The sequence below is a fragment of the Henckelia pumila genome, unplaced genomic scaffold (assembly GCF_033568475.1).
Source record: "Henckelia pumila isolate YLH828 unplaced genomic scaffold, ASM3356847v2 CTG_466, whole genome shotgun sequence".
In the NCBI taxonomy this organism is placed as follows: Eukaryota; Viridiplantae; Streptophyta; class Magnoliopsida; order Lamiales; family Gesneriaceae; genus Henckelia; species Henckelia pumila.
Window position 1 is genome coordinate 1,884,515 of NW_027331833.1, and position 13,121 is coordinate 1,897,635.

Below are 13,121 nucleotides of genomic sequence, written 5' to 3' on the forward strand. Positions count from 1 at the left end.
CCAAAGTAGCATTCAATACAATACAATACAATACAATACAATGCAATGCAAGAAGCAGTGACAGTGACTTTTGAGGGAATAGAATAATTTCCCTTCTAATTTCCATTTGTTTGAACGTTAATTATACTATATTTTTTTTTCAAAAAGAATGGGTCTAATTAATGGGGATAACAACATTTTTTGAGCTTCAAAAAAATAATAAACATCATTTTTTGTGTTCAAATAGACATATTTTTCATGTTTGTCGTGCAATTTTTTCTCATTTAAATGTTAACGTGATACTGAAAATAATGACATGATATTAAAATTTGAAAAAATTATTAAGATAGATAACAAGATAAAAACAAAAAATGTGTAAATTTAAACATATACGAATATAATCGTTTCATACAGGATTATTGACCTTTCTTTTGCATGCATTGTTCTTAAAACAAAATCAGTGATGAAGTCACAATTATACATTTCTTCATCTCATCGATATCTTTACAGATAGACATCATATATATAAATTATTTTTATAATATTTTTTGGTACTAAATAGTTTTTGTATAAATTTAAATTTATATTAAATTAATAATAAATCAAATAATTATTTTACCACATTGGACGTTAGTAATTAATTGTATTTTTTGGATTTAAATAAGATATCTAATTTTTATCTGTTATTTTTGAAATATTAAACTTATCCCAAATTTTGCTATAAAATTTATATTTTAGTAGCATTCACATCACACGTCAACTTCAGTCCCGTATGCGTGCAAATTGCACTAAATTAATATATTTCGCTTGCAATAAAATACAAATTTTATTATTATTAAACTACGTCACGTGGAAAAATCTTCATAGACATTATTTATTAATAAAATTCATATAAGACCAAAAATTATACGAGTAAATAAACTTTGCATTGTCTAGTTTCAGCCGCAAAACTTCAAAGTTCAAAGGGTCCGGGTCAAAATTGCAACTTCATGTCGGATAAAACAATATGAAATCAGAAATGTACATTTAAAAAAAAATAAAAAAGGTTTAATTTTTTTGCTTGTAACTTAATTTTTAAAATTTCAGTAGTGTATTTGATGCGAAGATCATAAAAGGTGATTCTCGGGTGGTGGGTGAGAATCCGGCAATGAATCAGCAAGCTTCCTTATTTTCTTAAAGATGATATCTACACACCAGAAAACAAGAAAACTCATAAGTGTGGAGCCGGAAGGGTTTTCGGCGTCGTTACTCCAATGCTTAAGTCAGACTAAGATGTATGGAGTGGGCTTAAGATTTTTTAAAAAAATGAGTGTGTGCAGAATATTTGTGAACAATGATCATGAACCTACCTTAACTAGGCCCGGAGCCCGATATATATAGCCGACCAACTGAATTATTCAATGATTGTACAGTATAGGCTTAACTGATAATCATGAAATGTGATGGGAGAGCATGAAATGTGACTAGACATTTTCCGTAATTCCTGAAGAAATTCATGTCGTTACAACGTGATTACTAACTCTTTTTTTCGTAAAAAAAGTTAACACACGTAAAGCAAACGTGGCATCTTCTCAACCCCTAAAAATATAAAGCTCGAGTCCTGCTATACCAAGCCGAGCTTTCTTATCTTTCCGGTTCCCGGGCTTCTTCCACCGACTCGGGCTATTAGAAGCACGACCGGCTCCTTGCTTTCCCCTGAATGCATGGCCATCATGTTTTTACCTGGGCTTCAACGATCACCTGATCCTCAAGATAACCCGGACTATTTTACCGGGTATCAATATTTATTATTCATGAATTTTAGCTGTAAATTCAAATGTAACAAATATTCAAACTTTGAATTTGTTTACTCAGGTGCAACAAGGACTGAAGCATTTTATTATTTTGCACCTTCTCACGTGCATAATTATTTTATTATCAAAATGAAAAATAGAAATATTTACATTCTATGTTTACTTTTTATTAATAAATAATTTTTGTATCTTCCCTTAAAATAATAATAGTAGAAATATTTACATTTTATGTTTTCTTTTGCGAATGAACAAAATTTTTATATGTTCCCAAAATGCTCGTAAAGCTTCGTTTAAAAATTTTTCCATGTAAATTACCTCATGAATTATCCAAAATTTTAATAAAATTTATATATCATCAAGAAGACTGATTCGTTAATATCATGACCCGGACGTATAATTCCAGTTTACATTATTATAATTTTCTATTCCTTTATTTGAGGCGCTGACCCCTTCATTTCTTAGAATTTTATTAAGTAGGCGCAATAATATTTTCCTGCATAGTATATATGCCTTGTGGCATTGACTTTTGTTTGAGACTTTTCGTCGATATCCGTAAAAAAAAGTTCGGATTTTATGGAGATAGTTCGAGCATTTCAAAACTCTGAAGACGACCTAAGTTAATTCAAATGGAATTTTGTCTCTGTTATACTTTTTTCATAATGTGATAAGAATGACTAATGATACGACACATCTACTAGCTCGTAAAGCTTTGTTAATAATTACTATCTTCGAATCTAAAATGATTAGATGGAGTCGGTTTTAAATTTTAATTGGCTTCCTAAAGTTGTATCTCGAGATTATCGAATTAGTTCGATATATATTTCTTAACAAAATTAATTTTTGGGTAAAAATAAAAATAAAAATGAAATAATACGGATCCCTTGGACTTATCCAAGTTGACAGAGTAGGTGAACTTTTGGCCAGAGGTTAAGAGTTTAATTCTCTTACCAACATTTTCTTGAACTAGTCTGTCACACAAGAATTGCCTAATATGGTTTACCTGGTTAGCGTAGTTTGCTGACTATTACGTTAGTGCAGGGATTTACCCAGTACGCATCGAAAGGTAACGACGGCGAGTTCTCACATGATAAAAAAACAAAATAATACTTGATCAAAATTGGAAAAGTCCATGCTGACATATTTGTGCACACATTATATTACCTACTTTTGATGTTTTTTTTATTAAGTATAATCAAAAAAATTATTTATTTTTTATGATCTGTTTGTAAAACATTTACATGGGTAAACTTATAATTAATTTGTTTGTTAGGGGTAAAATTGATATTTTCATTATAAAAGAGACGTAATTCAGTAATTCTAAAGTATTGTTATTAAAAATTAGATTCTATATTTTTAAAGTAAATTGACTAATAAAAACTATTATAAAACCCGTTTTTATCAATCTATCGACTTCCAATTACAAGCTCTCATTCCATTTATGCATCCAATCATGTCCCTACATCTCATATTTTCAAAAGCCTCAAAACCCCTAAAATATTTGTTTATTTTTATCTTACCCTTGGAATTTATGTATATTTTAAATCTTTAATCATGATTAATAATAACAAAAATATATAAAAACATGATTCCAAATTTGTGCGCTCTGAATTGCGTGAATGGCTCGTTTTAAGAGAGACACATGTAACTACAAAAGGATTCCAACCCACTGAAAGTTCAATTCAATCGGATAACAATGATGAAAAATGTTGCTTCACTCTTTCACTACACTACGCACGCTTATTCCTATTGGTGTCGGGACATAAATAGATATGAAATTATTGAAATTAATTACTTATACATATATATATATATATATATATATATATATAAAGCTATTTTTTATTTTGGCTTTTATTTAGATGTATGATAAATAAGGTTACAAGTATTAAAAAAATTGAGTAAAAGCATATTTTTGTCATGATTTATTAATACACGTATGCCACCATTACAATGTTAGGTTCCCTACCACGAAATATATATTTATTACATTACATGAAATTAATTGTCCAAAAGCTAATGTAATAAATTTGAAGAAATCCTATCAATCATCACAGGATTGAACAAATGGCGAAAACTTGTAGAATTATAGGCCAAATGGGTATTTATTATGTATTGTTGAAAAAGAGTACTTGAAAAGAGTAGTAAAGACTAAAGATTAAAGACTATTATATGTACATGTTATGGTTCCACAACATATATTGATTCTAAGATTGGATGGGATTTCACGTAAGTTAGGAATCATTAGTTATTAATGTTTTTATAATCTGCTTTTGATAGTTATCATTGCTTTTCAAGCGAAAAATATGAATTTTTGATGTTATTTTAAGATATATTTAATGACTTATCATGACTTACATATGATTTTTCATGTTGTCCAATACATAATCTACGCGAATTTTAAGATGTAATATTTAATGACTTATCAATTTCAAATTTCATAAAAAAATATTAATGACTTACCATGAGTTACATGTGATTTTTAATGTTGTTCAATACATAATCTACTCGCTAAAAATGTAGGAAAGAGTTCGAATAAACCATGTTTAAAATACCCTTAAAATAGGATCCGAGAAAATTCATAGATGCGTTTAATAAGCAAATCTTGTCCGATAATATGCAAGACTACCGTACTCTTTTCTTTATAAATATATCAAATAGACTGAGTCAAATTTTACTTAAAAATTTAATGGCATGAAGCATGATTGATGATTGGATACAAGTCCAATTATATATATGTACCTTAATGCCTGGTAATTAATTATGTTATCGTTAATACTCTCTCCATCTAATTATTAATATATACTAACATAATCGCATACGCGTTGCGTATGTATAAAATCATGCAATATATTTAATATTTTATGTTATATATAAATATTATTTTTTAAATATTATTTAAATTTATTTTTAACATTTATAAAATAATACAAAAATAAATTTAAATTTTTTTTATCAATTTATCTTATCTAACAATGTTTAGTTGAGAAAAATATGAAAATTTGAAATATAAAAAAAAACAAATAAAAATAAAATTATAATATTTATATTACATAAGGGCAATTTCGGCAATTTAAAAGATGGTGTCTAAGGGGAGATTCTTTATATATATATATATATATATATATAATAAGCTTTTCAACAAGACATAGAAAATTGTTGGACTAGCATGTCATACAGGGCTTGCCTAGTGTGGTTTATCTGGCTAACGTAGTTTGCAGGCTATTGCGTTAGTTCAGGGGTTTACCCAGTGCGCACCGTAGGTAGCAGTTGCGCGTTCCCACGTCACCAAAAAAAAAAAGACATAGAAAATTAGATTAAAAAAAACCAAGACAGAAAATTGTTGGAAGATAGGAATGTATGTAATGGGGAAAATTGCTAAAATGGAAAAGCATGGCATGGTTTTTTTTTTCTATTTATTTTATTGTATTCCTTAATTTATCAAAATTCAATCTGAATTATGTAACTTTGTTGTAAACGTCAGCATTCCGACAAAATAAGACTACAAACCAACAAAAGGCAAAGTTGAGATTTAGCACCGTTTAACAATACATTGATATTGATTAATCATCCTTTCTATATCCAATGTTTGGCTCAAAATTTTCCAAAGATTGATATGATATACCATTTTCTAGTCCAAATATATTGATTTAAAATTCTTAGATTATTTATACATCATCATCTAATCCATAAAGCAAACGGTGTCTCTCAACTTTAACAAATTAAATGATTAAAACAGAAAACACAACAACTTACGTGACTAGAATAACTATCTTTCTGTACTTAATAAATACGCTCTAGAATTGTAAAGAATAAAAAAAATAATACTAAACATAGATTTCGAACTTTATATATTTGAAAAAACGAAATGTAGACTTTATATTCGGGAGAAGTACAACATTACAATCAAATGATCCAAATCCATGTATGAAAGTCACTTAATAACAGAATTTGAGTAAAAAGAACGAACAAAACAGAACAAAACATTATTAGTTAGGCCTATTTGCCAATCTTGAATTCCTTCTGGATGTGATTACTGCTGCCCATTTTTTTCCAATTTCGGTTTGAAATTTGCCTGCACGACAAATTCATGCATGATTAAAAAAGAGAAGTACGTAAAGAAACCAGGGTCGATCGATTCATATCAACGTTCTGTCTCGAAGTGAATTAATTACCTGCTGTTGACAGAAAAAATTCGTCTAAAACCTTCCCATGCTCTGCAAGAAAATTACAATAGAACAATATACAGTCAAATTTGGAAATCTGATAAATTAAAAAAAAAAAAAAAAACTCATAAACTGGACACATTCTTCCAATATCTATGCAAATAACAGTCCGGAACAAATTTTTTATGATCCGTCACTTACCAGTTTCATACTCTAATGCTTGAAGAATCATTTCTACCTGACAATGCATTAAGGAAATAAAAAAATGAAATTGCATCAGAGATATTTCTCAAAGGTGTATAAAATAAAAAATTACGTTAAATCTATAAAATTGCTGAAAGCTTAACTGGAAGTTGTTAGTGCATGTGTAACAGAGCCTTAAATTTACAAACCATGTAAGTATCATATTGCTTTAGGATTTGAAGCAGTTATGGAACAGAAATGCGAGTATAACATACTTTATCAAAATCTTTAACAAGATTGGCCTCCAAGGATGAGTTGTTTTCATACTCGAGCCATAGTTCTTTAATCTCTTCAGCTGCAAAATTAGATATAAAAGCTTATGCAATAAAAAGAAGGGAAGATATAACTAAATATTTTACGGTTCATAAGCCACAGTCAAACCTCTCATCCCTCCGCCAAGAACAACGCACATTTCGTCCAAAGCTGCTTGTTCCAGTCTACTTTTTTCTTCCTTCGGTACACCATCAGATGGAGTTATATCCCCAACAATAGCTAGAAAATAGAATAAAAATTTCAACCCGTTGAATGGTCATAAGACAGGACTCGTGAACTGACAATCAATTTAAAAGCATGAAACTTTCTGATTAATTAACAAATGGTATTTTTCTCATATGAGATTATTATATGGCCAATCATTGATAAATGCCATAGAAAAATAGTTCCATCCAAGCAGATCCAAACTCTTTTCAGAAATGATGATTTTAATTTAGCGTGCCTCAATGATGCTCAACAAAGTTGTCAAACCGAGCAATGCCATTAGTTTTGAGATATTGATACACAGAAAATATGGGAAAAACCATGTAAATGAGCAGAAAAGGCAGCACAGAACATAATTATATTACCAAAATGATGCAAATTAAATGAAACATATTGAGGTGTATGATATTAAAAAGGGGATGGTGGCATGATTCATGAAGGACGGATACAAAAGCAAGTTTGGAAATGAAGAAGGTACTGATACTATTTGCTACTGCAAAACATTAATCATCAAAGAGCAAAAATAAAGCTGAATCACAAAATCACCTTCTGCAATGTCGTGAACGATTGCAATCTTGATACACCTGGATGTATAAACAACACTATAAATAAAATTATATTTGTAAGTTCAATCAGCAAAAAACACACAGTATTAGGTCCAGTGTAGTTCAAAGAAAAAACAAGACTCTATGACTTCACCTTCTATGTGCCAAAATAATAGAAAGAAATTTAACAAGCTCATGAACAAATGAACACCAAGGCTGTTGTGTGGATGTTTCCCACAATTCTTCCTCGTGTAATGGTGTGACACTTGAGCCATTATATTGGATTATATGGTGAATGGTCCAGCATGCACGGGAGAAACTTCTAAACAGATTCAACAGGATTCGGAAAGCAAGAGTGAGAGACTTTGTTGACGTGCATGTTTTCTACGCTTACATTGCTGGCTTGGTTTTTTTCTCTGATACAGAATTTTCCCTCAAGTTATAGCTAGCTGGATGACTGAGTTACTTGGGGTTGCATTTTTTACAATAAGATTATCCCTCCCTTAAATATGGGACTCTCAAACACAAAACTTCACTACTACCACACATTTTAGTAATTAGCATGGCAACTAAAGCACCGGAAAGGAGAAAATATATTACAAGAAACAATTAAAGGACAACCTTTCCCTGTTTACGCCGGGAAGGTCATCAACAATTAAAGCCATCAATGCCATGCGATACATATGATCGGCAATAGATTCGGGACCCCTTATACCATGATTAATCCATCCTTTTCGTTTTGTAGACTGTAGAGAGACAGCATTAAGATTTGTTAGTTTCGAAAATATAAATGAGTAAACCATCAAATAAGCAGCAAGTATCTTGTCTTGCATTTTATGATTTTCCACTGTTTCCTCTTTACTTTTCTGTGTCAAGCAACTTAAATATTGAGTTCTACCTTAAATGTCCACCTGATATATTATATATATTTATAGTTTATTGACAAGATTGCTCAAAAAAATAATGCCGACGGAACTCTTCGTTGTTAGTTCTATGCACACTGAGAAAAAAGGAAACTTAATAAAGTCGAAAGCGCCATTCTCTGTAGCAGAGCATAGAAAAGTTCATAACAATAGAATTCTTGCTGTTATGTGTATGATCCTACAGTTACCTCAGCCCCAATCGTCTTGCACCGAAGGGAAACTAGCACACAAACGAAAGAACAACACAGATCCCCGCATTTTAGCAATGGATACTGTCCATGTACATCACACCAATGGAACCTATCTTACTGCTTATATTTGAGAATCCATCCTCGAAAGTAACTACAGAGAGAATAATGGCCTACTTATTTCCCATGAACAGGACGGATCCTCCAAGCATTGCCTTTTGATTCAGTCTTTTTCTTGGATAGACTAACAGATAAATGTCTCATGATTTGAAACAATAAGCTTAAAAAATCATCAATCAATCAAACCACCTAATTGAATCTCATTCACCAAACTACAAAGGAAGAGTATGAATTCAACAAAAAAATTATTGCAAGCAATCCACAAAACACTTTCCATGAGACATGTTCTTACCCATCATATGCAAAATAAATAAACGAATAAAATAATCGAAGCAAACACTGAACAAATCAAGCGCAACTTGGCATCACACCGGCTACCACAAGATTCATTAATTCAAAGGTCTAGAAAACATGCAACATTAGGCATGCACACATGCCTTCAAACGATGGCACAAAGTCAAGAAATCAATGGCAGAAGAAGGCGAGGCAACTTCATGCAAATGGGTGTCTCTTTCGGAGCCCGATCCGGACCCAGATGCGGTATGATCCATTTTGATGGAATCGAGTTGGGGATTGTGAGAATGAACAGACACGAGCCTCAAACTTGACGGGTCTGAGAAAAATTGGATTTTGATTGGGAAGTTGCAGGAAAAATTTGAATTTCGGAGCGGAAAGAATTGCTGGAGAGAAGGGGAATACAGATTTGCTTTGAGTGTTGCTGATGACATTGTTCTTGTGCTTTGCTTCAACGAGAACTGAAGAATTGTTTTTATTTTAGTTTCTGTTCTCTGGTTTTTCGGCTCTTTTTTGGGATGGGAATTTTCAATGATAAATACGAAGTAGTGTTCTAAAAAAAAAAATTAATAATAGAAAGTGCAGTTTTTTAAAAAAAGTAGCATGCCAATTGATAAAATATTTATAACAAAAATTCACGTGAAACGATTTTATGGATCAATTATATAAGATGTGTTTTTTTTAGGTCAATCGTAAGAAGAGTATTATTTGTATGGTAAAAGTATTAATTGTTATTTTAAATATCGATAAAATTGACTTTTTTCGTGAACAAAAAATAACGATAGTAGATTTATCTCACAAGAAACCTATCCATAATTTATGGTACTCTTTATCTTTTTCTAGGAATTTTTTTATTCAGTAGCCTCACTTTATGTTTTTTGAGGCTTTTTTCTTGGTAGTTTTGTAGATGAAAAATATTTTATGTACAATAAAAATCATACACAATGTTACATATTAACTTTAAAATTATAAACTATCTTAGATGCACTTTTATAATCTTTTAATTAAAAAATGCTTTTGTTATAGTTTTGTAATTTCAAAGCCCAAAAGTAATATACAACCTTAATTGTACAATGTATATATAATATAACTTTCGTGAAACATTTATTATACCTTTTATGGGATGATGATGTGTGTGTGTGTTTACAGGATATTAAAGTTTCAGGCCGCTCACGACAGCGGCTCATTAAAAATCTCTTTTGAGATCGTTCGTTAATCATTCAAGTCGAATTTGAGATCGATGATATCCAGCTCGTGATTTTGCGAACATGTTCATTAGAAGACTCGTGAACCTGAGTTTAGCTTTCACGACATGTTAATTTAATATTAGTTTATAGAAAAACATTTTATTGTATGCTCGAACTCGAATTTATCTTTAATAAATTTGAATCAAACTTGAACTCAAATTCTATTTTATGTTTAATGAACTCGAAAACTATAGCGATCATCACGGATCCACCATCTAATCAGAGTTATTAGCGCATGCATAAAATATTTAAAGCGTAAAGAGCGGATAATTTATATACAACAAATCCAATCGGCAGAATACACCCGACGACAGTAAAAAGTGTATAAATACTCTTATACATCCATATCGAAAGTTTTAGGATATCAAAGCCCCTAACAACTACCTCCTCTCAGGTATCAGTCTCAACCCTGCTGAGAACCACCGGGATCATCCAGCCTCAAACTTGACCTGCCACAAGGTATCTCAAGAACACCAAAATACAGGGGAGTGAGCGACAATGCTCAATACGAAAGCAATGATATATAAACAAATATGCAACAAAAAAATGACTTTAAAATCCTGGGTAAAATAGTCTTCTCAGGGCGCCACCGAATATATAGCACCTTGCCAGAGAGCGACTCCGCGGAGGTACTCGTTGTTGGAAAACTGTGTTCAGATCAATTAAGAATTGATACCCGGTGCAGCGAAAGTTTAAAAAAATTTATTTTATTATATGGAACGATTCCATATATGGGTATCAAAACTTTTACGATTAAATTTGTTCAAGTAAAAATAAAAACACAGTTAAATTTTTACCTCGTCAAGCAAAGGCTTGATCGTGGACTCCAACAGAATTTAATCTGCTCTTCTTGTAAATCCCGGGAACCGATGACAGTCACGATCTAACTCCGGAATTAGGTCCACGAATGAAAAACAGAAACCCTCTGATTGACTGCACTAGAAATCAATCAGAAGTTTTACGTAGAGAATAAACAGATATGATCTGTTAATTCGATTTGTAATTTTCACAAAAATCACAAGTCGAATTTTCTCCGAAAGGGACATAGGAATTTTCGAAAAATCCTCTTGAATAGTATAGAGTGAATTTCGAAAATTGCAGTATTCAATGTGTGTAATTTTCAAACCCAACACCTCTATTTATAGATAATTTCTAGTTATAATTGTATCAGGACTCTAACTCCTTAAAGCCCATAATCCATAACTTAAGCCCAACAAGCCAAGCCTGTTGTTATAGAAATTAATATAAAATTCAACGTGACTCCGATTGATAAACTGATTTCACCAATGTGCACAGAAACCATTTCTGCATCTTTTAGAGTCAAGATAATTTTTCTGAATCCGAATTCAGTGATTTTCAAAAATGCTCATCCCTATGTCATTTTAGGAAATCTCACTCCCTTTAGTTAAGAAGTCCAACTTCTCTTTCATTAAATTTAACTCTTTAAATTTAACTATCTCTACGGGGTTTTAGTAATCCATTACTTGTGTAACCCTCAATAGTTCAGGAATACAGCTAGCCGTGGGCTCTCAACTCCTTGTGACTCGGAACAACAATTTCCGACTTACCCATCGAATCATGGTAAGAGCGCCTAGCAACATCGCCCCATGATTCCCTAGGTATTACTGATAGTGCCTGCAAGAACCAGTAGATTTTGGTTAGCGTACAGTACGGTCCCTTCATCCATATATCCCGATCGAATCAACAACCATTGGTATATCGAGAGTCGTTCGAGATTCGATAACTATGCATTACATCTTGGAGATCAAATAGTGACATCGCATGTGTTACTAGGAAAACCCATTAACCTAAAACACATCATGTACTCTGGCCAGAGATTCGTCACACTAATATCTCCTTAGATCGCATAGGATATCCATACTCGCAAGTATGTGGTGAATCCTTGACAACAAAGCATCGACTCCTATATGTGTCCTAACTGTACCCAATCCCGACACTTGATGACCCCAATAGAGTCGGTAAACGAGTCAAAGTACAGTACTAGCATATAGAGTCTCAATGATGTTTCAAGTAATAAGGACTAATGGTGTGCAACCAAAACCGCGGACTTTATCCACTCGATAAGTGATAACCACTTGAAAAGTCCGAATAGGGTAGTTCGATCATTCATCATATGAATATCCATTTGCATGCTTTGAACATCTCTATGTTCCATACCAATGAAACGTGGTACTCGGCATCGCAAATGCTAGTATCAATCTCGAGCGATCCTTATCCTTATTTGTTGACGGCTCAATTGAATAGGAATAGTTTAGAATATACAGTGACTATAAGATGTGTTTCATGATAGTCATCCCCATGTGCTACCACATCTTACATACACTATAGTATATTCAAGGTCTTTATCAAAACAACAATAGTATATCATAATATAACATTATGAAGAAAGATAAAGTCAATGCCATTATAAAAGTGTAAATCATATTAAACAAAAGATTGTTTTACATAGAGTCCTAAAAGCCCTTAGCCACAAGTTGGCTAACCGGGCACCCACTCTTTCAATCATCCACTTGCCCTAAAACCAACTAGTCATACTATGTAATCCCATTGCTTCGCGATGTTTGTCAAACAATGGTCCTGGCAAGGGCTTAGTAAGCGGATCAGCGATATTGTCTGTAGAGGCCACTCTCTCGACACTGATGTCTCCTCTTTCCACGATCTCCCGGATGATGTGGTATTTCCTCAGTACGTGTTTGGACTTCTGATGAGACCTTGGTTCCTTTGCCTGAGCAACGGCACCCGTGTTGTCACAGTACACCGGGACTGGACCAACAGCTTCAGAAATTACACCCAACTCTTGGATGAATTTCCTTATCCAAACCGCCTCTTTAGCAGCAGCTGATGTTGCAATGTATTCTGCCTCAATGGTGGAATCCGCTGTGGTGTCCTGCTTGGAACTCTTCCAAGAGACAGCACCGCCATTGAGCACGAATACAAATCCAGAGGTTGATTTCGAGTCATCCACATCACATTGGAAGCTAGAGTCGGTATAGCCTTCCAACTTCAATTCTCTCCCTCCATAAACCATTAATAAATTCTTAGTCCTTCGCAAGTACTTAAGAATATCCTTCACGGCTTTCCAATGCATTTGATCGGGATTAGCTTGGTATCTGCTCGTGACGCTCAGA

The 13,121-nt window shown here is 32.5% G+C and overlaps 1 protein-coding gene across 1 annotated transcript; it reads right to left on the minus strand.

Annotated features, from left to right (window-relative positions):
- Positions 1 to 5,605: 5,605 nt before the first annotated feature.
- LOC140872552 (5'-deoxynucleotidase hdd1-like) lies at positions 5,606 to 9,234 on the minus strand. Its single transcript, XM_073275420.1, has 8 exons — positions 8,869 to 9,234; positions 7,822 to 7,946; positions 7,202 to 7,239; positions 6,560 to 6,670; positions 6,394 to 6,473; positions 6,137 to 6,173; positions 5,945 to 5,986; positions 5,606 to 5,844 (listed from the first exon to the last, which is right to left on the minus strand). The coding sequence occupies exons 1-8, from the start codon at positions 9,157 to 9,159 to the stop codon at positions 5,759 to 5,761; spliced, it is 810 nt and encodes a 269-aa protein (XP_073131521.1). The 5' UTR covers positions 9,160 to 9,234; the 3' UTR covers positions 5,606 to 5,758.
- Between the last annotated feature and the right edge of the window lie 3,887 nt (positions 9,235 to 13,121).